This window comes from Hemicordylus capensis, chromosome 14 (assembly GCF_027244095.1).
Source record: "Hemicordylus capensis ecotype Gifberg chromosome 14, rHemCap1.1.pri, whole genome shotgun sequence".
NCBI lineage: Eukaryota > Metazoa > Chordata > Lepidosauria > Squamata > Cordylidae > Hemicordylus > Hemicordylus capensis.
Genome location: NC_069670.1, coordinates 7,529,144 through 7,555,054, shown reverse-complemented (window position 1 = coordinate 7,555,054; position 25,911 = coordinate 7,529,144). Strand labels below are relative to the sequence as shown.

Here is a 25,911-nt window from a genome sequence, read left to right as displayed (position 1 = left end):
GATCCCAGTCTGGGGAGAGGGACCCTTTTCCCCTTCAAACCCCCGGGGTCCACCAATGCATGCTTGGGATCCCTTCGCAGCATAACCCAGGGTGTCTCAGCCTGGGGTCTCCAGGTCTTGTGGGACTACAACTCCCATCGTCCATAGTGGCCAAAGGCTGTGGGAGTTGTAGTTGCACGACGAGGGTGAGCACCCTCTTGCTGGACAAGAGTCAGTCCAGCCCTGGGTTCCCCAGTCCAGCATGCCCAGCAAGAGTCTCGAGGCGCAGGCAGGCAGGCAGGCACTCACAGAAACTGGCCTCTGGTCCCGGGCTGGCCTGCAGCCTGCCTAAGGAATTGCAGCAACCGGGCTTGGAAGCCACCCCACCCCACCGGGCAGCCAAGAGGTTGTGGGGGGCAGGCCACACCCCTCCCCTTGGCCGCTTGGGCTGTGCCACACCCCTCCCCTTCAAGAGTCTGGGGTTTTGCTCTGGGTGGGTGTTCTCATTGTGGAAGCGGCTGTATACGGAGTCCGGCTACTGGTCGCTCGAGTCCCATATTGTCTGCTCTGGCTGGCGGCAGCAGCAGCAGTTCTCCCAAGATCTTTGCCAGCTCTTCTGCCTGAATTATTCCCTTTTTACCAGGGAGGGGGGGAGCTGTTGAACCCGGGGTTTTCTGCATCCCACGGGTGTGCTTTGGCTCTGGGCTCCAGAGCTGTGCAGCTGGCCCAGTGGCACCCACTTCTCCTCCTGCCCCCTCCCCGCCCACAGATGGCCGCCTACTTCACCCACTCCAACCTCCAGCCTGTGCACATGATCCTGGTCCTCCGCACTGCCCTCAACCTCTTCTTCAAGCTCAAGAACTTCAAGACGGCCGCCACCTTTGCTCGCCGCCTGCTGGAGCTCGGCCCGAAACCGGAAGTGGCCCAGCAGGTGAGCCCCCAAAGCCGGGGGAGCCCGATGAGCCGCCGGAAAGGGCCTGGGAGGGGCTGTGGGGGGCTGTCTGGCTGTCGGCAGAGGGGACTGATGATAGGACTCTTCAGCCTGAGCGAGGCCTACCTGGGGGTCCGTGAGACCCAAGCGCTGGCTGGGGTCTTGGCTTGATTGGGTTGGGAATGGTCCTGCAAGGGGTTCACCTCGAAGGAGAAATCCCTCTTGCTGGTGCAGAGTTGGGGTTAGTGGTGCGTGTGTGTGTGTGATCTGGGGAGGCGAGTTCGAATCGCCACCCCAGGGACAAGCCCGGGGCCAGCCTCTTTTTCTTAGCCCAGCCTAGCTTGTGAAGGGGTGAGGATAAAACGGGCGTGCAAAAGGAACACTGGCCTTTCGCCTGAGAGGAAGACCGGGATGGAAACCGACAGGAATGCAAGCAAGCCTCCAAAACACTTCCCTGCAATTCACTAGAAGTACTTTGAGACGTGGCTTCTCGAGCTTGGATTCCTCCCCGGATGGGGTTGGACTGACACTCCCGTCACCCCCAGCCCCCACGGCTGAAGGACGATGGGAGTTGTAGTCCAACCCTGTCTGGGGAGTGACCCACACTTGGGAGCCCTTGCTTGAAGGCCTTAAAGACGGGGCAGATGTTAGAGGGTGGACCTCAAGCAGTGGCATGGTGATGAAAATGAAGCCTCCTTGTGCAGAGGCACTTACTCTGAGTGCAGGTGCTGGGCCCAAGCAGGCGGCGGCCTCGCCTTCATGCTCCACTTCTGATCTTTCTGAAACATCGGGCTCCTTTGGGGCACAGAAGTGGAAGGAAGGGAGCCCTTCCGGCTGGATCCCCCACAAACCTGCCTTGGGCCTCGTCTGCTGATTTCCTGCCTCTTCGTCAATCTCTCCCTGCTTGGTTAATCAGACATTTCAGCTCTTATATTCTCTCTCTGAAGTGCTGTAACTCCATGCTGAAGCTGCAGGATAAAATGGGAAGGATATCCCTTGGGACCATATTGATTTATTTATCAGATCAGCTATTTATTTATGGAATTTGTTCACTGCCCCAAACCTCCAGCCCTGGGCGGTTTACAACAATATAAATCAAGTTGAAACACAGAGAATAGCCTTTATTTTATGTTTACATTTCTCTCCCGCCCTTCCTCCCAGGAGCCCAGAAGAGTGGTGTACCTGGGTACGATTATCCTCACAACCACCACCCTGTGAGGGAAGTTCGGCTGGGAGTGGAAGGAGCAGCCCAGAGACAAAACTCCCAAGGAGCTCAGGGAAGGGACGGCACCCTTCGCCTCTGCGGCTGCCTCTCCCACTCCGCCCTGCAGCTCTTGAGCTTCCTTCTCTTTCTTTCTTTCTCCCCCCGCCCCGTAGACGCGCAAGATCTTGACGGCCTGCGAGAAGAACCCCACGGACGCCTACCAGCTCAGCTACGACATGCACAACCCTTTCGACATCTGTGCCGCTTCCTACCGGCCCATCTACCGGGGCAAGCCCGTGGAGAAGTGCCCGCTCAGCGGCGCCTGCTACTCTCCCGAATTCCGCGGCCAGATCTGCAGAGTCACGACCGTGAGTACCGCCACCAGCCCGGATTCCTAGCGGGGTAGTCCGGCCTCTCTCCTCCTGGGTGTCTGCAACCCCAGGCCGTGGAGGCCAAGTTGGGTCTGCTCTACGTGTGTGGCAGAGTCCTGGCTGCCTGGGCTGTTTCCCCCTTCAGACTGTGGAGGAGGCAGTTCTGGATTTTTGTTTCGTTCCCCCCGTTGCCCCACACACAGAAAGCTAGCCTCTCAGGGGAGGGGGGAGCCCCGTTTGCTCACTTTCTGCTTGCAGGATGTTGCTTGCGTTGAGGTGGCATTCAAATGGCCTGAAGTGGAGGCCGTCCCTTCTGCCACCTTGTCCTGCAGGACTCGGACTCCGCAGCGGGAGCTAAACCCCGCAGGGTCAGCTGGGGAGGCTTTCAGAAAGCAGTCAGGCCAGGGGCAGATCCCTCCCATCTTGTCCAAAGTCCGGGGCAGGGCTCTCACCAGATGGAGCCCTAGACTTGACATGCAGCGGGGAGGTGTTCACGGCGTCCCTTCGCATCATGCAGGTGACCGAGATCGGCAAGGACGTCATCGGCTTGAGGATCAGCCCTCTGCAGTTCCGCTGAGGTGACACTTGGAGCCAGCCTGGGTTTCCATCTCCCCCCTCCAGACGCTGGCGAAGCCTCCCTAGGCCCCTTCCCCACTCCCCCATGCCATGCTCCTCCCTCCCAGCCCCCTGAGCCTCTGAGGCAGAGGGGGCAGCCTCTCCCCCCCCACTCCCCTGTTCCACCCCAGTTCCACCTCTTGCTTCCAAGGGGCCAGAACCCCACCACTTTCCAGGACCTCCGCCCCACACTCCTGAATGCTTTTTGTGGCTCCCAGCATGAAGGAAGCGAGGCCAGGAGGGGGGTCCCGGCTTCGGAAGAGGCCTCTGGGGTTTTCCAGCTGGGGAACTGGAGCAGAACACTGGGAGTTTTTGAACCCCACCCGCCCCAAACCTGCTCTCTTCCGTCTCTCTTGTTCTTTATTGCGTTGCATAAAGTGATATGATTACCTAGTGGGAAAGAAAGTCTCTTGCATTCATTGGAGTTCAGAAGTCTTCTGTTGACATGCAAAGCCAGAGGAGGTGCTGCTCTCCCCCCCCCCCGTCAGATCCAGGTGGCTTCCACGCAAGCCCTTTCCCCCTAGAGTTGCCATGCTGGGTAGCCTCACTTCTTATGGAGAATCCAGGCAGTGGAAGAGCTAATGGAGACCATTGATTGCACTAGCGGAGACTCCTAACAGGTAAGAGAGATCCCCTCCTTACACCTTAGCATATCCACCCTCCTCTATACAGGCTCGGCCCCAAAGCAGACCATTGGCTATAGTCAGAGCTGCAGCAGTTTCCACTGCACAGAATTAAGGAATGCAAAGGGGTGTTGATCTGGCAGCTTCCGAAATGTACTGGTACTTCTCCCCGTTGGAAAAGGTCCCTGTGGGTGTGCCTCCCCACACAACTCATTGTTAAGCAGTGCCAGCATTAGTGAGAACTAGAGTTAGTCCTGTCCGTGTGCTCTTGACAGGAAAATCCATCTTTATTTTGGTCTCAGGCCAGGACAGGTCCTTCCTCTGAAGGAAGCTGTGTGTGCTTTCTTGTTAGTGCTGGCAGGTGGGTGGAGATAAGTGTGTGTGTGTGTGTGTGTGCGCGCGTGCGCACGCACGCACACACACACACAATGGAAAGACAAGGCAGATGGCACTCTGAATAATCTCAAGAGAAGAAAGCAGAAAAGACTCCACGAATAATTCCAAACAAATAATTCCAAAATGACTTCAGGCCCCCTCAACGCAGACCTTTCTCAGATTCAAGTTTATTATGATTCATGTTTACCAAACATGGTCACTGTACAATAGAATGAGTGATGTTTGAGGTTGAAATCTTACAAATCTTAAACTGTTCCTTTACTTCCCACATTTGCTAGCACTTTAGTATTATTTATATTTAATGTCTTGAACATTCCTAGAAGTCTAATCTAAGCAGAGAGACTTTGCCCAATGAAAGCCCTCACCTACTAGTATTTACTTCTTGAAATCCAAAAGCAGACGCTCCCATTTCATCACAATCGCCAGTGTGGGTTCTTTGATGCCAAGTAAGAGTGTCACTGTCAGTGAACCTCTTTCCACACTCCCGGCACTGACAGGGACACTCTCTGTTGTGGCTTCTTTCATGTACCATAAGGTGGGAACTCACACTGAAGCTTTCTCCACACTGGAAGCATTGCTATGTTTCTCTCCAATATGAGTTCTTTGATGCACATTAAGTTGTGAACTTTGGCTGAAGCTCTTTCCACACTCCAAACACTGATAGGGTTTCTCTCCAGTGTGGGTTCTTTGATGAGAAGTGAGGTGGGAACTCACCTTAAAGCTCTTTCCACATTCAAAGCATTTATAAGGTTTCTCTCCAGTGTGGATTCTTTGATGCAAAGTAAGGTTTCCACATTGGCTGAAGCACTTTCCACAGTCCAGGCACTCATATGGTTTCTCTCCAGTGTGAGTTCTTTGATGCTTGATAAATGATCCACTATTAGAAAAGCTCTTTCCACATTCCAAGCATTTATGTGGTTTCTCCCCAGTGTGCATTCTTTGATGCAAAGTAAGGTTTCCACTTTGGCTGAAGGTCTTTCCACACTCCAAGCATTCATACGGCTTCTCTCCAGTGTGAGTTCTCTGATGGTTGACAAGTGCTCCAATGTCAGAGAAGTTATTTCCACATTCCAAGCATTTATGTAGTTTCTCCCCAGTGTGGGTTCTTTGATGCACAGTAAGTGTTTCACCTGTCCTGAACCTCTTTCCACACTCCAAGCATTCAAATACTTTCTCTCCACTGTGGGTTCTCTTATGTGCAGTGAGGCTGGAACTCACACTGAAGCACTTTCCACACTCCAAGCATATATATGGCTTCTCCTCAGGGTGGATTAGTTGATGTATACTAAGTGTTTCATCTGTCTTGGAGCTCTTTCCACACTTCAAGAGTTTATTTGTTTTCTCTCCACTGTGGATTCTTTGATGCAAAGTAAGGCTACCATTTTGGCTGAAGCTCTTTCCACACTCCAAACATTTATAAGGTTTCTTTCCACTGTGGGTTCTTTGATGCACAGTAAGTGATCCACAGCCACTGACGCTCTTTGCCCATTCCATACATTTAGATTCCTCTCCGGTGTGGGTTCTTTGATGCTTGGTAAGTGAACAACTGACACTGAAGCTCTTTCCACACTCCAAGCACCGATACGGTTTCTCTCCTGTGTGGGTTCTTTGATGCACAGTAAGTGAACTACTGTCAGTGAAGCTTTTTCCACACTCGAAGCACGGATATGGTTTCTCCCCAGTGTGGGTTCTTTGATGCTTGGTTAGTGAACCACTCTCACTGAAGTTCTTTCCACACTCCAAGCACTGATAAGGTTTCTCTCCTGTGTGGGTTCTTTGATGCTTGGTAAGATTTTCACTCCTGCCAAAGCTCTCTCCACACGCCAAGCACTGATATGGCTTCTCTCCAGTGTGGCTTCTTTGATGTCTGATAAGTGATCCACTGTCACTGAAGCTCTTTCCACATTCCAAACAGTCATATGGTTTCTCTCCAGTGTGGGTTCTTTGATGTATAATAAGAGTTCCACTCCTGCCAAAGCTCTTACCACACTCCAAACATTTATATGGTTTTCCTGTGTCCATTTTGCACAGAGGTTGAAAGCTTGGTTCAGAACTGAAGTTCTTCCTACTTGCCGGGCAGGGACCCCCGCGCCCCCGCTTTTTTTTAAAATTCTGGTTTTATAAATGTCACCCTACTGGGAAGCAGAAGGTCCGTCCTTGTTCTTCTCCTTTGTTTAAGGTTTTCCTTCTGTTGTTCCCTCTTTTTCTTTGTCTGAACAAACCTTGGCGGGGTGGGTCTTCCCTCTTCTTCACTCTCCCACTTGCTGGAATGGAGCGAAATCTGGTCAGAGCCTGAAATAAGAGAAAAAACCCCTTCTCAATAACTGTTCCCTCTAACAAGGATTTCCAGATGTTGTTCCCTACAGCTCCCAGCATCCCCAGCTGCAGTGCCCTTTGGCTGGGGATCATGGGAGTTGTAGTCAACAACCCCTGGGACTCCCTGTCAGCGGGAACACTGTTCTCAATAGCCATCCCCCAAGGACTGCTCTGATCGTGGAAGAACCACCCAGTTGACCTGCTCTGGTTGACTAAGTCCTGGAGGGAGGGAGGGAGGAGGGAGGGAGGGAGGTGGGGCTGCAGTCAGGATTCCATCTCATTTCCTGGGTATTTTTGTCAATATGGAATATTTGCAAACCAGCCAGGCCCTATTTTCTTCCTTGATGAGGACTCGAAACACTCTCAGCTTGCTGAAATGATGCACACCTCAAATATGCTCCTAGTTCCATTTCTATATGCAAAAGTTTTGCTAAGGAAGCAAGGCAAAAATTTTATTCAAACTTCCCTTTTGGTCGAAAAGAGTCTGTGCTGGTTTTAATATATCATGCACAATTATATAGGTGCCTCCCTATGCTCGGGAAGGGATGTCTCATTTTTTATCATCACAATATCCCTGTGAGGTGGGCCAGGCTAGGGGAGAGATGGGATGGCTTCACTGTGGCATGATAGAGAAGAACACTGAAGCACTTCTCATTCCCTGCGAAATGAGGGGAAAGAGGCACCTTTTGAAAGTGGCGATTCTCTGACATTTAGTAGGGGGAGAGCCACTGGCCCTATCCGGCCCCAGCACAGCCTCCCTCCAGTAGCTCTTGCTGCTCTTTCTTTTCAGCCGGTGGGTTTGCACGCAGGCTGACCAGCCCTCCAGTGGCTTCAGCCATAGTAGCCTCCCTGTCCTGCCCTACTCGTCAGAGGGAGCCAGGCAGGGAGCCAAGGGTGGGCTGGAGACAGGCCTGCTCTTGGTTTCAGCAACAAGAAGCCACCCGGCGGGCGCTAGAGATGCTCACCCCCACCCCCAGGTTTGGAGGGCGGCGTTTTCCTTGGCGAGCCGCCCGGAGCTTTGCTGCTCAGGAGGCGGTGGCAGGCAATTGCTCGCTGGGAAGCGGCTCCCACCCAGCCGCAGCTGCAACAGCAACCGGGCGCCGCCTTGCCAACACAGCCGCCCCTTGCTCCAGTCCAGTCCTACCACTTGGGAGGCGCCTGAACGGTTAAGCCGGCTGCCTGTGCAGATCAGGGCGGCCGCCGAACTACGACTCCCATCACCCTTAGCGGCAACGCAGCCAAGCCCGGGGGGCTCACTTCGAGACCGCAAGGGATGGCGGGAGCTGTAGTTCAGCGGCACCCTTCTGGGGAGCCCCGCTGTGGCCTACCCTGGCAAGCTTAGAAGCCGGCCCGAGCTCACCTGTTCCAGAAACCTGCCTTGCTTCTGCTCCGTTATGGGTCCGGGGCTTCAACCGAGCCCGACGAGCGGACGTGCTGGGAAAGAAGGGCTTCTCCCTTTCTACTTGGTGCATCTGCGCAGGCGCGGCTCTGGGGTACGGAAGACGCTCTCAAGATGGCGACCCGCACCGCCCTGTTTCCGCCGGGAAGCCTGCCTCGCTCCGCTGCGCAGGCGCGCAGCCTGCCGACCATTGCCTGAGCAGTCGCCTTCTTCGGCCTCTCCTGCTACTGTCGCTTTCGCTGCGCATGGCGGACCCCAGAGGCGGCGACGAGCTGGGCGCCCAGGAGGACGATAGAGACGCTGCTCCCCCAAAGCAGTCCTCTCCCCCTCGTCCCCACAGAGCCCCCCAGTTTGGCATGTTATAGACGGGGAAGGAAAGAGGCGAAGAGAAAGGCAGAAAAGGAGAGCGGGTAAGCAAGCCTTTGCCCTTGCCCAAGCCAGATCCTGGAGGGTCCTCCAACCCACCCAGGCAGGCAGCATCAGGGGGGCCTCTGGTTGCCAACATTTCATGGCCAGAATGAGGGACACAGGTCTGTGGGGACTGGGAGGTCTATGCAGTGGTAGTCAAGAGCCTGAGTATCATTGAGGTATATGGCCTTGAATGATATGCTACTGAATGAATGAGGGACATCCTGTGTAATGAGGGACAGTTGGCAACCCTACAAGTCCAACCTGCCCAGGCAGGCAGCAGCAGCTTCTCCAGGGGACTCGGCCAGATAGGAACTCAGACCACAATGCTGGCTAGTGGCTTAGAATGCTGCCTGCTGAGTCTGACCCTTCCCCCAGGGTGGCCAGTACTATCAGTTTGGGTAGGCTAATAGAGGAGGAGGAGTTTATCATGGCCATCTCCCACCTTTACGTATAACGCTGCCAAGTTCTGCGTGGCAGCATGTAGGATCCGCTGGGTTGTGACAGCATCAGCAAGGCCTTTGCCTTGCATCAGCTCTGCATAGTTTTCAAACTGTTGATTCTATTTTCAGTGTTCCTATTTAGATGTTTTATTTTACATACTCTGTTTAAGCCACTGCTTTTTGCATTTTATATATTCCACATGTATATGCTTATAATTTTAATAATTTCATACATAGCTCCCCTCTTCTTTTAAGGGTAGCAGCATTTCAGTATTATATATTATAGTTTTATAGTATTAGAGTAGTAATTTTAAAGTAACATGGTTTTATGGCTCCATAATTTGCTTTTAATCATGCTCTATCTTATGCTAGTCTTGGATCATAATAAAGACGATTTGATTGATTTGTCCTCGGAGGCCCCTTCTGGTCTATGGGTCTGGGATATGGCATTCTGTCAACATGCACCCCATCTGAGAACCCAGGTACTAATGTAAAGCAAATAAAGTAAAAATTTATTTGTTACCCACCCCATTAAAAACTGTTCTCTAGGCAGCGCACAACATTGCATTAAAACATCCAATAAAAACACATAACATATCATAACGCACCAAAAAATACAAGAGTATAAAACTAAGGAATCATAGCCTTTCTACTCAGACCAACTCACGTGAGGGGAATGATCGCTGAGTCATCTCTGCTGAGCTTTCCTGGGTGGGCTCCTCATAAAAGCATTCTATATTTCCAGTAGATTACTTCACTGCCACCAACTCACTATTTAAAAGCTTTTCCTAACAAGAATTGGAGTAAAAATCTCCGTTCCAGCTTTGCTTCCCCTTGCTCACAGGCAAGAATATAAAAACAACTGCTCCCCCACATGTATGCTTGCACATGAAGCTGAGGATAGCTGGGCTGAGGAACCCTTTTGAGGGCACGTTTACACTAGAGATCATGCCCAGCTCTTTCTGTAGGCGGCACATAATTAATCTTAGTTATTCAATTTCATGAAACAGATATTTAGGAATTGCAAAGCAACACACAGAATAGAACATAAGATAACATAATGCAAAGTCTTACTAAACATACATTCAGCCTGGCTTTCGCCACTTGAATCTCCCCAAAGCCCTGGCGAGATCCAAGCCCCTGCAAATCTGCCTCACAAGATTCTGCAGACTCACTGAGGAGGAATGTGGTCAGCCTCCATCATTGTATCTCTCTCCCCTGGGTCATAGTAAGCTTTCCACTCTTGCTGAAGCTCTTAGCATACTCCAAACATTTTTATGGTTTCTCTCCAATGTGAGTTCTTTGATGTCTAGTGAGTTTTCCACTTTGCCTGAAGCTTTTTCCACACTCCAAGCACTTATATGGTTTCTCTCCAGTGTGGATTCTTTGATGCACCTTAAGTTCTGCTCTTTCCCTGAAGCTCTTTCCACACTCCAAGCATTTATATGGTTTATCTCCAGTGTGGGTTCTTTGATGCTTAGTTAGTGATCCACTCTCACAGAAGCTCTTTCCACATACCAAGCACTGATATGGTTTATCGCCAGTGTGGGTTCTTTGATGTGAAATGAGGTAGGAACTTGACCTGAAGCTCTTTCCACACTCCAAGCATTCATATGGTTTCTCTCCAGTGTGGATTCTTTGATGCAGAATAAGTGAACTACTGTTAGTGAAGCTCTTTCCACACTCGAAGCACTGATATGGTTTCTCTCCAGTGTGGGTTCTTTGATGCTTGGTAAGTGAACCACTCTCACTGAAGTTCTTTCCACACTCCAAGCACTGATATCTTTTCTCTCCAGTGTGGGTTCTTTGATGCTTGGTTAGTGAACTACTGACACTGAAGCTCTTTCCACACTCCAAACACGGATAAGGTTTCTCCCCAGTGTGGGTTCTTTGATGCTTGGTTAGTGAACCACTGTCAGTGAAGTTCTTTCCACACTCCAAGCACTGATATGGTTTCTCTCCAGTGTGGGTTCTTTGATGTTTGGCAAGATTTTCACTCCTGCCAAAGCTCTCTCCACACGCCAAGCACTGATATGGCTTCTCTCCAGTGTGGCTTCTTTGATGTCTGATAAGTGATCCACTGTCACTAAAGCTCTTTCCACATCCCAAACAGTCATATGGTTTCTCTCCAGTGTGGGTTCTTTGATGTACAATAAAATTTAAACTCCTGCTGAAGCTCTTTCCACACTCCAAGCACTTATATGGTTTCTGCCCTGTGTCCATTTTGCACTGAGGTTGAAAGCTTGGTTCAGAACTGAAATTTTTCCTACTTACAGGGCATGGACTTCTTTCCCTCTTGTTTTTTGGATTCTGGTTTTATAAATGTCACCCTACTGGGAAGCAGGTGGTCTGTCCTTGTTCTTCTGTTTTGCCTAACATTTTCCTTCTCTGTTCTCTCTTTTTCCGTCTGAACAAACTTTGGGGGGTGGGTCTTTCGACCTCTTCACTCTCCCACTTGCTGGAATGGAGAGAAATCTAGTCAGAGCCCAAAATAAGAAAGGAGTCCCCTTCTAAATCACTGTTTTCTCTAACAAGGATTTCCAGATGTTGTTCACTACAGCTCCCAGCATCCCCAGCTGCAGTGCCCTTTTGCTGGGGATTATGGGAGTTGTAGTCAACAACCCCTGGGACTCCCTGTCAGCAGGAACACTGTTCTCAATGGCCAGCCCCCAAGGACTGCTCTGATCGTGGAAGAACCACCAAGCTGATCTGTTCTGGTTGACCAAGTCCTGGAGGGAGGGAGGTGGGGCTGCAGTCAGGATTCCATCTCATTTCCTGGGTGCCCTATGAGTTGTTTAGGAGATATAGCTGCTGGCCAAGTCCATGTGCTTTTGTTTGCACACAGAAGCATGTGGCTGAGGAATGACATCAGAGAACCCACATGGGTGCTGACGTTGTAGGAGCTGTCAGAAGGTCCTTAGGTCACCGGAAATGGCCAATAGAGCAATTTTATTCAAAAATATCCACTCTTCCTCTCTCCCCAAACTCATAACACAGTATACAAAATGTTAAAAAATAAAACACACACACACACACACACATCCATCCATCCATCCAGATTGTATTTATACTCAGATGCATTAACATGACGCAGCAACATGCTAGCCCTTCCGGGCCAAGGGCATACCCCTGGTTCTGAACCTTTCCAGTCACATAAGCCCCCTCTCTGGCCATTTCCTGCGATGCAACGCCCTCCTTTGACCAGTTCCAGTTACCTAAGGACCTTCTGACAGCTCCCATGAGGTCAGCACCCCACGTGGTTGCTCTGACATCATTCCTCAGCCATGTGTGTGTTTGTGAACAAAAACATATGGATTTTGATCCAACTTTGCTCACCCAGACCTCTTCAAAGCCTCAGTATTTTTGTCAGTATGGAATAATATCTGCAAACCAGCCAGGCCCTCTTTTCTTCCTTGATGTGGACTCGAAACACTCTAAGCCTGCTGAAACGAAGCAAACCTCAAATATGCTCCTAGTTCCATTTCTACGTGCAAAAGTTATGCTAAGGAAGCAAGGCAAAAATTTTATTCAAACTTCCCTTTTGTGGGAAAGGAGACTGTGCTGGTTTCTTAACATATCATGCACTATGACTCCCATCATTCTTAGCGGCAATGTAGCAAAGCCCGGGCGGCTCACGCCGAGGCCGCAAGGGATGACGGGAGCTGTGGTTCAGCCCCGCTGTGGCCTCCTCCCAGCAGGTTTAAAGGCCGGCCCGAGCTCACCTGTCCCAGAAACCTGCCCTGTGGTGCTGCTGCTGCTCCTCGGACACAGGTCTGGGGCTTCACCGACGACTCGAGCGGACGGGCTGCTGAGGGAAGAAGGAGGAAAAGGAGCAGCTCCTCCCGGCCGGGCGGCGGCGGCGGCTGTCTGCTGGGCCAGGACGGAGGAGGAGCCCGAGCGCGCCGCCGTCAGCCCTACCCCTCTGCGGCGCTTCCGCGATTGGTCAACGCGCTGGGGCGGGGCGGGGGTGGGGCGGGCGCCGATTGGCCAGCAGGCGGCCGGAAGGGGCGTGCCCGGGCGGGGCTCCTGCCACAAATCTCGAGGGCGCTTCGGAGGAGGACGTGGCGGCGGCAGCTCCAGCAAGAGACCGAGGAGGAGGCGGCGGCGATGCAGCAGATGGCAGCCCCGGCAGGCAGCCCGGACCCCGCCGCGGCGGAGCGGAGCAGACCCGGAGCAGCTCCGACGTCCTCCCGGGACGAGGAGAGGAGTCGCTGGCTGGATGGGTGCCTGCAACTCGCCCCCCGCAACAGCGGATGGATCGTGATGGAAATAAAGATGCTCCCACCCCCCGCCTGTCTCGTTCTTCCTCGGAGGTGTGTGTGTGTGTGGGGAGGGGGGCTCTCTAGAGAGGGGCGCCCACGAGTACCCCCCCCAGATGTGTGTGTGTCTGTGTGTAGGAGGGATCTCTAGGGAGGCGAGCCCAGCAGAGACCCCCTCCAGAGGCCCCCCCCCCGTGTGTGTGTGTGTGTGTGTGTGTGTGTGTGTGTGGAGGGGGCCTCTAGGGAGGGAGGGGTGTCAAGGAGTGCCTTTCTCTAGAGACCTCTGTGTGTGTATGTGTCTGTGTGTAGGGAGGGGTCTCTAGGGAAGGGGGCACAGGAGTGCCTCTCTCTAGAGACCCCTCTCTGTGTGTGTGTGTGTGGAGGGGGTCTATAGGGAGGGGTGTCTAGGAGTGCCCCTCTCTAGAGAACTCTCTCTCTGTGTGTGTGTGTGTTTAGGTAGGCAGTGGGGGTCTCTAGGGAGGGGTGCCCAGGAGAGCCCCTCTCTAGAGCTCTCACTCTGTGGAGGGGGTCTCTAGGGAGGGGCACTGAGGAGTGCCCCTCTCTAGAGATCTCTCTCTGTGTGTGTGTAGGAAGTGGGGGTCTCTAGGGAAGGGCAACAAGGAGTGCCCTTCCTAGAGACCTCACTCTGTCTGTGTTTCTGGAGGGGGGGTCTCTAGGGAGGGGTGCTGAGGAGTGCCCCTCTCTAGAGACCTCTGTGTGTGTGTGTAGGTAGGGGGGTCTCTAGGGAGAGCTGCTCTCTAGAAAGCCCTCTTTGTGTGTATGGGGGGGCTCTCTAGGGAGGAGCTCTCTAGGGAGGGGTGCCCAGGAGAGCCCCCCTATAGAGACCCCTTCTGTGTGTGTGTGTGTGTAGGGGGTCTCTAGGGAGGGGCGTCTAGAAGTGCCCCTCTCTAGAGATCTCTGTGTCTGTGTGTGTGTTTAGGTAGGCAGTGGGGGTCTCTAGGGAGGGGTGCCCAGGAGAGCCCCTCTCTAGAGACCCCCTCTGTTTGTGTATGTGTGTGTGTGGAGGGGTCTCTAGAGAGGGGCGTCCAGGAGAGCCCCTCTCTAGGGACTTCTTTGTGTGTATAGCTAGTGGGGGTCTCTAGGGAGGGGTGCCCAGGAGAGCCCCTCTCTAGAGACCTGTGTGTGTGTGTGTAGGGGGGGTCTCTAGAGAGGGGCGTCCAGGAGAGCCCCTCTCTAGAGACTTCATTGTGTGTGTGTGTGTATATATAGCTAGTGGGGGTCCCTAGGGAGGGGTGCCCAGGAGAGCCCCTCTCTAGAGACTTGTGTGTGCGTGTAGGAAGTGGGGGTCTCTAGGGAAGGGCAACTAGGAGTGCCCCTTCCTAGAGACCTCACTCTGTGTTTTTGGAGGGGGGTCTCTAGGGACGGGTGCTGAGGAGTGCCCCTCTCTAGAGACCTCTGTGTGTGTGGGTAGGGGGGTCTCTAGGGAGAGCTGCTCTCTAGAAAGCCCTCTTTGTGTGTATGTGTATGGGGGGGGCTCTCTAGGGAGGAGCGCCCAGGAGAGCCCCTCTCTAGAGATCCCCTCTGTGTGTGTGTGGAGGGGGTCTCTAGGGAGGGGCGTCTAGGAGTGCCCCTCTCTAGAGATCTCTCTCCCTGTGTGTGTGTGTGTGTGTGTGTGTGTGTTTAGGTAGGTAGCGGGGGTCTCTAGGGAGGGGTGCTGAGGAGTGCCCCTCTCTATAGACCCCCTCTGTGTGTGTGGAGAGGGTCTCTAGGGAGGGGGTGTCTAGGCGTGCCCCTCTCTAGATCTCTCTCTTTGTGTGTGTGTGTGTGTGTAGGTAGGTAGGTAGCGGGGGTCTCTAGAGAGGGGCGCCAAGGAGAGCCCCTCTCTAGAAACCTCTGTGTGTGGGGGGGTGGGGTCTCTAGGGAAGGGCGTCCAGAAGTGCCCCTCTCTAGAGATCTCACTCTGTGTTTGTGGAGGGGGTCTCTAGGGAGGGGCGCTGAGTGCCCCTCCCTAGATATCTCTCTCTCTCTCTGGGTAGGTAGCGGGGGTCTCTAGGGAGGGGCACCCAGGAGAGCCCCTCTCTAGAGACGTGTGTGTGTGTGTGTGTGTAGGTGGGGGGTGTGTCTTTAGAGAGGAGAGCCCCTCTCTAGAAACCTCTCTCTCTCTCTCTCTGTGGGTGTAGGGCGGTCTCTAGGGAGGGGTGCCAAGGAGTGCCCCTCTAGAGACCTATGTGTGTGGGGAGGGGTCTCTAGGGAGCGGTGCCCCGAGTGCCCCTCTCTAGAGACCTCCCTCGGTGGGTGGGTCTTTAGGGAGGGGCGCCCGAGAGCGTCCCTCTCTAGAGACCTCCCTCTGGGTGGGGTGGTCTCTCGGGAGGGGCGCCCCTAGGTGCCCCTCTCTAGAGACCTCCCTCTGGGTGGGGTGGTCTCTTGGGAGGGGTGCCCCTAGGTGCCCCTCTCTAGAGACCTCCCTCTCCGTGGGGTGGTCTCTCGGGAGGGGTGCCCCTAGGTGCCCCTCTCTAGAGACCTCCCTCTCGGTGGGGGGTCTCAAGGGTGGGGCGCCCCAGAGCGTCCCTCTCTAGAGACCTCCCTCCTGGGGTGAGGTGGGTCCCTAGGAAGGGGTGCCCTGGAGCACCCCTCCCTAGAGACCTCCCTCCTGGTGTGGGGGGAAGGGGGTCTCTAGGAAGGGGTGCCTCAGAGCACCCCTCTCTAGAGACCTCCCTCCCCCCACCCCGGGACGGAGGTCTCTAGGGAGGGGCGCTCTGGTGCACCCCTCCCTAGAGACCCACCTCACCCCGGGAGGGAGGTCTCTAGAGAGAGATGCTCTGGGGAGCCCCAACCTTGAGACCCCCCACTGAGAGGGAGGTCTCTAGAGGGGGTGCTTGGGGCACCCCTCCCTAGAAACCCCTCCCACCGAGAGGGAGGTCTCTAGAGAGGTGGGCTCCAGGGTGCCCCTCCCGATAGACCCCCCCACCTAGAGGGAGGTCTCTAGGGAGGGTCACCTTGGGGAGCCCCTCTCTAGAGGCCTTCCGGGAAGGGGGGTCTTTAGGGATCTCAGGCTTATCTTTGCTGCTGTTGCTTTGTATTTTGTTCTGTTTTTATGCTTGTACATTAAATCAGATGTGGTTTTAATAAAAGCTGGTATATAAACTTAGCTGCACTTTGAATTCAGCAGTTTTCTGTTTGTGAACTTTCATAAAGGTAAAACACCTAAAAATCCACTGGCAGCTGTAGACACACCATCCGGAGGCAAGGATTTCAGTTCAATATGGTCATTACTCACTTTATTCTGGAAATGTACCCCCCCCTTACCCAGGAGGGTCCCCTGGAGCCCACCTCTCTAGAGACCTCCCTCTCAGTGGGGGGGTCTCTAGGGAGGGGTGCCCTGGAGCCCCCCTCTCTAGAGACCTCCCTCTCGGTGGGGGGGTCTCTAGGGAGGGGTGCCCTGGAGCCCCTCTCTCTAGAGACCTCCCTCTCGGTGGGAGGGGATCTCTACGGAGGGGCACCCCAGCACCCCTCTCTAGAAACCTCCCTCTCGGTGGGGGAGTCTCTAGGGAGGAGCGCCCCAAGCGCCTCTCTCTTGAGACCTCCCTCCCGGGGTCGGTCTCTAGGGAGGGGCGCCCCGGAGCGCCCCTCTCCAGAGACCTCCCTCCCGGGGTGGGGGGAGGGAGATCTCTAGAGAGGGGCGCTCCAGAGCACCCCTTCCTAGAGACCCCCTCCCCCCACACCAGGAGGGAGGTCTCTAGAGAGGGGCGCTCGGGCGCCCTTCCCTAGAGACCCCCGCACCGAGAGGGAGGTCTCTAAAGAGGGGGCACATGGGGCACCCCTCCCTAGAGAACCCCCCACCGAGAGGGAGGTCTCTAGAGAGGGGCACTCGGGGCACCCTTCCCTAGAGACCCCCCCACCGAGAGGGAGGTCTCTAAAGAGGGGGCACATGGGGCACCCCTCCCTAGAGAACCCCCCACCGAGAGGGAGGTCTCTAGAGAGGGGCACTCAGGAGCACCTCCCTAGAGACCCCCCCACCGAGAGGGAGGTCTCTAGAGAGGGGCACTCGGGGCGCCCTTCCCTAGAGACCCCCGCACCGAGAGGGAGGTCTCTAAAGAGGGGGCACATGGGGCACCCCTCCCTAGAGAACCCCCCACCGAGAGGGAGGTCTCTAGAGAGGGGCACTCGGGGCGCCCTTCCCTAGAGACCCCCGCACCGAGATGGAGGTCTCTAAAGAGGGGGCACATGGGGCACCCCTCCCTAGAGAACCCCCCACCGAGAGGGAGGTCTCTAGAGAGAAGCGCTCGGGGCGCCCTTCCCTAGAGACCCCCACACCGAGGAGGTCTCTAGAGAGGGGCGCTTGGGGCGCTCCTCCCTAGAGACCCCTCCCCACACACACAGGTCTCTAGAGGGGCACTCCTTGGCACCCCTCCCTAGAGACCCCCCTACACACACACACACTCTCTCTCTCTCCTGGGCACCCCTCCCTAGAGACCCCCCTACACACACACACACACAGAGGGGTTTCTAGAGAGGGGCTCTCCTAGGCACCCCTCCCTAGCGACCCCTGCTACCTACCTACCTAAACACACACAAAGTAATCTCTAGAAAGGGGCACTCCTCAGCACACCTCCCTAGAGATCCCCTCCACACACAGAGGGGTCTCTAGAGAGTGGCTTTCCGGGGCACCCCTCCCCAGAGTCCTGCTACACATACACACAGAGAGAGGTCTCTAGAGAGGGGCTCTCCTGGGCACCCCTCCCTAGAGATCCCCCTCCACAAACACAGACAGAGTGAGATCTCTAGAGAAGGGCACTCCTAGATACCCTTCCCCAGAGACCCCACCCTACACACATACACAGAGAGTTTCTGGAGAGGGGCTCTCCTGGGCGCCCTTCCCTAGAGACCCCCCCACCTACACACACACATGGGTCTCTAGAGAGGGGCTCTCCTGGCCACCCCTCCCTGGAGAGGGGCTCTCTTGGGCGCCCCTCTCTAGAGACCCCACTATCTACACACACACACACACACCTCTAGAGAGGGGCTCTCCTGGCCACCCCTTCCTAGATAACCCCCTCCACAAACACAGACAGACAGAGTGAGATCTCTAGAGAGGGGCACTCCTAGCCCTTCCCCAGAGACCCCACCCTACACACACACACCAAGAGGTCTCTAGAGAGGGGCTCTCCTGGGCACCCCTCCCTAGAGATCCCCCTCCGCAAACACAGACAGACAGAGTGAGATCTCTAGAGAGGGGCGCCCCTAGACGCCCTTCCCCAGAGACCCCACCCTACACACACACACCAAGAGGTCTCTAGAGAGGGGCTCTCCTGGGCGCCCCTCTCTAGAGATCCCCCTCCACAAACAAACACACACAGGGGAGTCTCTGGAGGGGAGCTCTCTTGGGCTCGCCTCTCTAGAGAGCTCCCTCCCTCCCTCCCTCGCTCCTTGCACCCATCCACACACCCCTCCGAGGAAGAACGAGACAGGCGGGGGGGGGGGAGCATCTTTATTTCCATCACGATCCGCTCCGCAGTCGGCGGGGGGCGAGTTGCAGGCCCCCATCCAGCCACCCACCCAGCGGGGGCCTCCTCCTCCTCCCCGGAGGATGTCGGGGCTGCTCGGCCCTGGTGCGCTGCTCCGCTCTACTCCGCCGCGTCAGGGTCCGGGCTGGCTGCGGGCTGCCGGCCGGTGCTGTGTCTGCTGCGTCTGCTTCGCCGCCTCCTCCGCCTCTTTCTGGAGCCGAGCCGAGCTGCGTCCTCCTCTGAGGCGCCCTCGGGATTTGTGGCAGGAGCCCCGCCCGGGCACACCCCTTCCGGCCGGCTGCAGGCCAATCGGCGCCCGCCCCGCCCCCGCCCCGCCCTGCCGCGCTGGCCAATCCCGGGAGCGCCGCAGAGGGGTGGGGCTGACGGCGGGGCGGGGCGCGCTCGGGCTCCTCCTCCTGCGTCCCTGCCCCGCCCAGCCAGCAGGCATTAGCAGCCCGGCGGCTCGCTGGCCACTCTTGCTGCTGCCGCGCCGCTGGTCGGACCTCGGAGGGGGGCGACGCGCCGGGTCTCCAGGAGAAGGATGGAGATGGATGTCCCCCGCCCAGACAGGGAGGGAAGGAGCGAGCGAGCGAGCGAGCAAGCAAGCCTTTGCCCTTGCCCAAGCCAGATCCTGGGTGTCTCTCCAGCCCACCCAGGCAGGCAGCAGCAGGGGGGGGGTCCCTCAACCTACCCAGGCAGGCAGCAGGCTCTTTCTTCAGGGGACTCGGCCAGGAAGGAACTCCGACTACGGTATTACCTAGTGGTGTAGAATGCTGCCTGTTGAGTCTGACCCTTCCCCCAGGGTGGCGAATACTGTCAGGTAGGCTTCTCCTACCCAATTAATGTTTGAGAGAACCCACCGATTGTCTACTGCAGTCCAATCACTTGAACTGATTCTATTATTATTATTATTATTATTATTATTATTATTATTATTATTATTATTATTATTATTATTATTTATTTCTTGTTTACACAGACAGGTGTTATTGACTGGTTTGTTTTATCCAGACATCGAGTCCTTCCCAAGGACCTGGGATGGCTGAATTTTATCATCAGTACTGTTGGTTATTATAGATATCGTCACAGAATATAGGCTGTTCCCAGTAAAGTTGCTTTTTGTAATTGGCTGATGGTGATTTCTGTGGCCCCGATGGTGTTGAGGTGCTCTTCAAGGTCTTTTGGAATTGCACCTAGGGTGCTATTATTTTGGTCTTCTTCTGCCACAGCCTTTCAATTTCAATTTGTAGATCTTTGTATTTTGTGATTTTTTCTATTTCTTTTTCTTCTATTCTGCTATCCCCTGGTATTGCTTATTTTGACTTGTTTTTCTTTCTTCTCGACTACAGTGATATCTGGTGTATTGTGTGGCAGATGTTTGTCTGTTTGTAGGCGGAAGTCCCATAATATTTTTGCATCTTCATTTTCTACAAACTTTTCAATTTTATGGTCCCACCAATTATTATTTATTATTATTATTGCTATTATTATTACTGTTAAACACCATAGGGGCCACAGAAATCACCACCAGCCATTTACAAAAAGCAACTTTACTGGGAACAGCCTATATTCTGCGATGATATCCGTAACAGCAGCAACAACATTGACAATAAAATTCAGCCATCCCAGGTCCTTGGGAAGGACTCAATGTCTGGATAAAACAAACCAGTCACTAACACCTGTCTGACTGTGCAAACAAGAAATAATTATAATAATATAATATAATTATAATAATATAACCCTAACCCTTTTAACATAATTGGAGAAGCCACATTCCCTCCCTCCCTCCCCTCTCCAGAACAAGCTGCAGAAGCCGGGGTAGCCAGGCAGGGCGTGGCTTTTCTAGAAGTACCAAAATCCTCCCGCCTCCCAAGGATGTTCTTTGCTCTTCCAAACCAGCTGTGTTAAAGCAGCTTCTGAGATAGACACACAATGCGTGAGCACTTCCCTGCACTGAGTGGAGGGCTGGTCTAGAAGACCTCGGAGGCCCCTTCCAGCGCTATGGGTCTGGGATTCTTTGGCAGTTGCCCTACACCCACCCAAAAACCCAGCTACTAATGTCAAGCAAGTGAAGTAAAACTCTATTTGTTATCCGCCCCATAACAAATTGTTCTATTGGCAGCTCACAACATCACATTAAAGCATCAAATGAAAATATATAAAGCATCAAATCATCACACACCAAAAAATACAAAATCTATATAAACTATAAACAACAATATTGATAATAAAATCCAGCCATCCCAGGTCCTTGGGAAGGACTCAACGTCTGAATAAAACAAACCAGTCAATAACACCTGTCTGACTGTGTAAACAATAAATAATAATAATATAATAGCGGCCTTTTAACATAATTGGAGAAGCCACATTTGCTCCCTCCCTCCCTTCTCTCTCCAGACCCGAAAACCCAGCTACGAATGTAAAGCAAGTGGGAAAGTGTGTAAAGTGTAGGGGGTAAAGTGTAAAGCAATTTGTTATCTGCCCCATAACAAATTGTTCTCTTGGCAGCTCACAACATCGCATTAAAGCATCAAATAAAAATACATAAAGCATCAAATCATCACACACCAAAAAATAAGCTTATACTTTTAAAAAGTCTTTTTAAAAAACATTTCTTCACCCAGGCTTTTAATTAATGTTGTTTTAAGGATTTTAATGCTGTTTTAAAATATTATTTAAAAAATTTAAAATTGTTGTAATGTTTGTGTTCCCCCCCCCCGCCCCGACATTTTTGTCTTAACGAATGTTTTACTTTGTTTTTATTCTGTTGTAAACCACCCAGAGACATAAGTTTTGGGCGGTATTAAAATGTTTTAATAAAATAACAAATAAATAAATATTTTTATCCTTACAACAACCCTGTGAGGTAGGTTAGGCGGAGAGATACATGGCTGACCCAGAGTCACCCAGTGAGTGTCATGGTTGAATGGGGATTCGAACTCGGGTCTTCCTAATCCTAGTCTGGCACTCTAACCACTATGTGGGCCGCCTACTTCACCCACTCCAACCTCCAGCCCGTGCACATGATCCTGGTCCTCTGCACCGCCCTCAACCTCTTCTTCAAGCTCAAGAACTTCAAGACGGCCGCCACCTTCGCTCGCCGCCTGCTGGAGCTCGGCCCCAAACCGGAAGTGGCCCAGCAGGTGAGCCCCCAAAGCTGGGGGAGCCCGATGGGCCGCCGGAAAGGGCTTGGGTGGCAGGTGGGAGGGCCACGGGGGGGGGGGGGCTGGCTGTCCAAATTTGAGGATTTTGCTATTCGATTCAAGCTTGAATTGAATCACAAAATCTGATTTTGCACATCTCTGGTCCCCACGGATTTATCATCTCAAGGCTGATACTCCGGAGCTGTGTGCTTCCTTGTTGATGCTGGCAGCTGGGTATGCAAAAGGGGTGTGTGTGAGTATGCTGTGGGAGGAGGATGACAGAAAGACAAGGCAGACGGCGTGAGAATAACCTCCGGAGAAGCAAGCAGAAAAGAGTCCACGAATAATTCCAAACAAATAATTCCAAAATGACTTCAGGCCCCCTCATGCAGACCTTTCTCAGATTCAAGTTTATTATGATTCATGTTTACCAAACATGGTCACTGTACAATAGAATGAGTGATGTTTGAGGTTGAAATCTTACAAATGTTAAACTGTTCCTTTACTTCCCCCTTTTGTAAGGGCATTAGTATTATTTATATTTAATGTCTTGAACATTCCTAGAAGTCTAATCTAAGCAGAGAGACTTTGCCCAAACAATGAAAGCCCTCACCTACTAGTATTTACTTCTTGAAATCCAAAAGCAGACGCTCCCATTTCATCACAATCACCAGTGTGGGTTCTTTGATGCCAAGTAAGAGTGTCACTGTCAGTGAACCTCTTTCCACACTCCCAGCACTGACAGGGTTTCTTTCTGTTGTGGCTTCCTTCGTGTGCCTTAAGGTGAGAACTCACACTGAAGCTTTCTCCACCCTCCAAGCACTGTTACGTTTCTCTCCAGTATGAGTTCTTTGATGCACAGTAAGTGATCCACTGTCACTGAAGCGCTTTCCACACTCGAAGCACTGATAGGGTTTCTCTCCAGTGTGGGTTCTTTGATGAGAAGTGAGATGGGCACTCACCTTAAAGCTCTTTCCACACTCAAAACATTTATAAGGTTTCTCTCCAGTGTGGATTCTTTGATGCAAAGTAAGGTTTCCACTCTGGCTGAAGCACTTTCCACAGTCCAAGCACTCATATGGTTTCTCTCCAGTGTGAGTTCTTTGATGCTTGGTAAGTGATCCACTGTCAGAGAAGCACTTTCCACATTCCAAGCACTTATGTGGTTTCTCTCCAGTGTGGGTTCTTTGATGCACAGTAAGTGTTTCACCTGTCCTGAAGCTCCTTCCACACTCCAAGCATTTATGTGGTTTCTCTCCAGTATGAATTCTTTGATGCAAGGTAAGGTTTCCACTTTGGCTGAAGCACTTTCCACAGTCCAAGCACTGATATGGTTTCTCTCCAGTGTGGGTTCTTTGATGCTTGGTAAGTGATCCACTGTCAGAGAACCTCTTTCCACACTCCAAGCATTTATGTGGTTTCTCTCCAGTGTGGGTTCTTTGATGCACAGTAAGTGTTTCACCTGTCCTGAAGCTCTTTCCACACTCCAGACATTTATGTGGTTTCTCTCCAGTGTGAATTCTTTGATGCAAAGTAAGGTTTCCACTTTGGCTGAAGCACTTTCCACACTCCAAGCACTCATATGGTTTCTCCCCAGTGTGGGTTCTTTGATGCACAGTAAGTGTTTCACCTGTCCTGAAACTCTTTCCGCACTCCAAGCATTCAAACAGTTTCTCTCCACTGTGGGTTCTCTTATGTGCACTGAAGCTGGAACTCACGCTGAAGCACTTTCCACACTCCAAGCATTTATAAGGCTTCTCCTCAGTGTGGATTAGTTGATGTATAGTAAGTGTTTTATCTGTCCTGAAGCTCCTTCCACACTCCAAGCATTTATGTGGTTTCTCTCCAGTGTGGATTCTTTGATGCAAAGTAAGGTTTCCATTTTGGCTGAAGCTCTTTTCCCACTCCAGACATTTAAATGGCTCCTCTCCAGTGTGGGTTCTTTGATGCTTGGTTAGTGAACGACTGTCAGTGAAGCTCTTTCCACACTTCAAGCACTGATACGGTTTCTCTCCAGTGTGGGTTCTTTGATGCTTGGTAAGATTTTCATTCCTGCCAAAGCTCTTTCCACACTCCAAGCACTGATATGGCTTCTCTCCAGTGTGGCTTCTTTGATGTCTGATAAGTGATCCACTGTCACTGAAGCTCTTTCCACATTCCAAGCAGTCATATGGCTTCTCTCCAGTGTGGGTTCTTTGATGTATAATAAGAGTTCCACTCCTGCCAAAGCTCTTTCCACACTCCAAGCATTTATATGGTTTTTTCCTTGTGTCCATTTTGCACTGAGGCTGAAAGCTTGGTTCAGAACTGAAGTTTTTCCTATTTGCAGGGCAGGGACTTCTTCCCCCCTTGTTTTCTGGATTCTGGTTTTATAGATGTCATCCTACTGGGAAGCAGAAGGTCCGTCCTTGTTCTTCTCCTTTGTTTAAGGTTTTCCTTCTCTGTTGTTCCCTCTTTTTCCGTCTGATCCCTCTGAACAAACCTGGTTGGGGGGCGGGGGGTCTTTTGTCCTCTTCACTCTCCCACCCGTTACTTGCTAGAATGGAGAGAAATCTGGTCACAGCCCAAAATAAGAGAGAAATCCCCTTCTCAATCACTGTTCCCTCTAACAGGTATTTCCAGATGTTGTTCACTACAACTCCCAGCATCCCCAGCTGCAGTGCCCTTTGGCTGGGGATTATGGGAGTTGTAGTCAACAACCCCAGGGACTCCCTGTCAGCGGGAACACTGTTCTCAATGGCCAGCCCCCAAGGACTGCTCTGATCGTGGAAGAACCACCACGCTGACCTGCTCTGGTTGACTAAGTCCTGGAGGGAGGGAGGTGGGACCGCAGTCAGGATTCCATCTTATTTCCTGGGTGCCCTATGAGTTGTTTAAAAGACATCACTGCTGGCAAGGTCTATGTGCTTTTGTTTGCAAACAGGAACATGTGGCTGAGGAATGACATCATTATTATTTATTTTTTACATTTATATTCTGCTCTTCTTCCAAGGACCCCAGAGCGGTGTACTGCATACTTGAGTTTCTCTTTCACAACCACTCTGTGAAGTAGGTGAGGCTGAGAGAGAAGTGACTGACCCAGAGTCACCCAGCAAGTATCATGAGGCTGAATGGGGATTTGAACTCGGGGCTCCTCGGTCTTAGTCCACCACTCTAGCCACTACACCACACTGGGTGCTGACGTCATGGGAGCCATCAGAAGGTACCTTAAATCACCGGAAATGGTCGAACAAAGGAGCTCACCAGAGAATCCCATCAAGTTGTAGGAGAGACTTTCATTAGCATGAGCGTGGGCCAGGCAACTGAAAGAATGTGGACCGTAGGCACAGAGAGACTCCCTCTGTCTCCTTTCTGAAACTCCATGAAGCAGCAACCTGGCTCTACAAGTAGAAATCCCCCTTTTCTTAGACTCTCTTAGTTTAAAAAATAAAATAAAATCCCCTGTATTAATTTAAAATTGTCCCTTTTGTAGTTTATATCCTTAAGGGCTTTGGCGTCATTATGCAATCCACTCTATGCATGCCTACTTAGAAGTAAGTACCTTTGGTAATATCAATTAGATTTTACCCCAAGTAAGTGTGTATTCCCTCCCCCCCCCCCAGCCTTAACTGTAAAGCTCAGTGTATTTTTTTGGTTCTATTGCTACTATTAACATCTCAAACTTAGTACAGTATTCATCTATTTTCTATAGATATTGTTTTGGGGTGTGTGTGTGTGTGTGTGTGTGTGTGTGTGTGTGAATTTTGCTTTAAGCCACCATGAATTCTCCCTGCCCCACTGTTCTCTTCCAGGAAGTTCTAGTCTTCTAAATCAAAAGGAGTCATTCTGGGCACTGCATTTGATGTACTGATCTCAGAATGTAAGTGGTGGCCATGAAAGCCTTAATCCCTAGTCCCCAGTTTTGTAAGGCCAAATGCAGAATTCATTGCTGATGAAAATGCACTCTGCACTGCTCCTCAGCATGAGCTTTGATTTGGGCATCTTCACCTTCACCAATAAATAGCATCCCCTTGCCTGAAGTTACCCACAAACACAATTCAATATGTATAATCTGAGTTGGAGGTTAGCCCTGTTCTTCTCTTCCAATTCTTGCCCTAAAACTTCAGGCAATGAATATCCTGTATCTGCACTTAGGATTTGTAGTTTTTGTACCATGGCTGGATGGAGGGCTTCATATCATGTAGCCGAAAACATCCCTAAGAGATTCCAGAGTCATCCTGGGCAACTTGTCCCAGTGACAAGTCCTTAAGTGTTTTACAAGGCATCTATCTCTGTAGTCAAGTGAACAGGAGTTCCCCAAGAGGTTCTAGTTTTTTAAAGCAGTCTCCTCAAACTGCACCCTTGTCTGACATCAGAGCA

The 25,911-nt window shown here is 52.2% G+C and overlaps 3 protein-coding genes across 10 annotated transcripts in view; 1 reads left to right on the top strand and 2 right to left on the bottom strand.

The window, feature by feature from the left end:
• COPA (COPI coat complex subunit alpha) overlaps nt 1-3,505 on the top strand; it is a 35,566-nt gene extending 32,061 nt beyond the window's left edge. The window contains exons 31-33 of the mRNA XM_053278685.1: nt 749-910; nt 2,288-2,482; nt 3,003-3,505. Coding sequence (XP_053134660.1) covers nt 749-910; nt 2,288-2,482; nt 3,003-3,062 — 417 coding nt within the window. The 3' untranslated portion in view covers nt 3,063-3,505. The remainder of the gene's footprint in view (nt 1-748; nt 911-2,287; nt 2,483-3,002) is intronic.
• Nucleotides 3,506-4,266: 761 nt separating this feature from the next.
• Nucleotides 4,267-12,589, bottom strand: LOC128337631 (zinc finger protein 850-like). Its single transcript, XM_053278879.1, has 3 exons — nt 12,408-12,589; nt 9,979-11,143; nt 4,267-6,135 (listed from the first exon to the last, which is right to left on the bottom strand). Exons 2-3 carry the CDS (start codon nt 10,906-10,908, stop codon nt 4,663-4,665), a joined length of 2,403 nt encoding a protein of 800 aa, XP_053134854.1. The 5' UTR covers nt 10,909-11,143; nt 12,408-12,589; the 3' UTR covers nt 4,267-4,662.
• A 9,332-nt stretch (nt 12,590-21,921) lies between these two features.
• Nucleotides 21,922-25,911, bottom strand: part of LOC128337578 (zinc finger protein 420-like) — a 58,204-nt gene continuing 54,214 nt past the window's right edge. For 6 of the 8 annotated variants that reach the window (XM_053278753.1, XM_053278754.1, XM_053278755.1 and 3 more), the window contains one exon: nt 21,922-24,088. In XM_053278753.1, the coding sequence (XP_053134728.1) occupies nt 22,344-23,828 (1,485 nt within the window). In that variant the 5' untranslated portion in view covers nt 23,829-24,088 and the 3' untranslated portion in view covers nt 21,922-22,343. Of the gene's footprint in view, nt 24,089-24,795; nt 24,936-25,911 lie in introns of those variants that run through there. The other 2 variants (XM_053278759.1, XM_053278757.1) reach the window with 2 other exon arrangements.

What these genes read in the sequence shown, in the direction of transcription:
- LOC128337631 (XM_053278879.1), bottom strand. Translation starts at nt 10,908, where the DNA reads ATGGACACAGGGCAGAAACCATATAAGTGCTTGGAGTGTGGAAAGAGC. An exon ending in CTAGACATCAAAGAACTCAC is followed by an intron (nt 6,136 to 9,978) that starts ATTGGAGAGAAA and finishes TGCAAAATGGAC; the next exon opens with ACAGGAAAACCATATAAATG.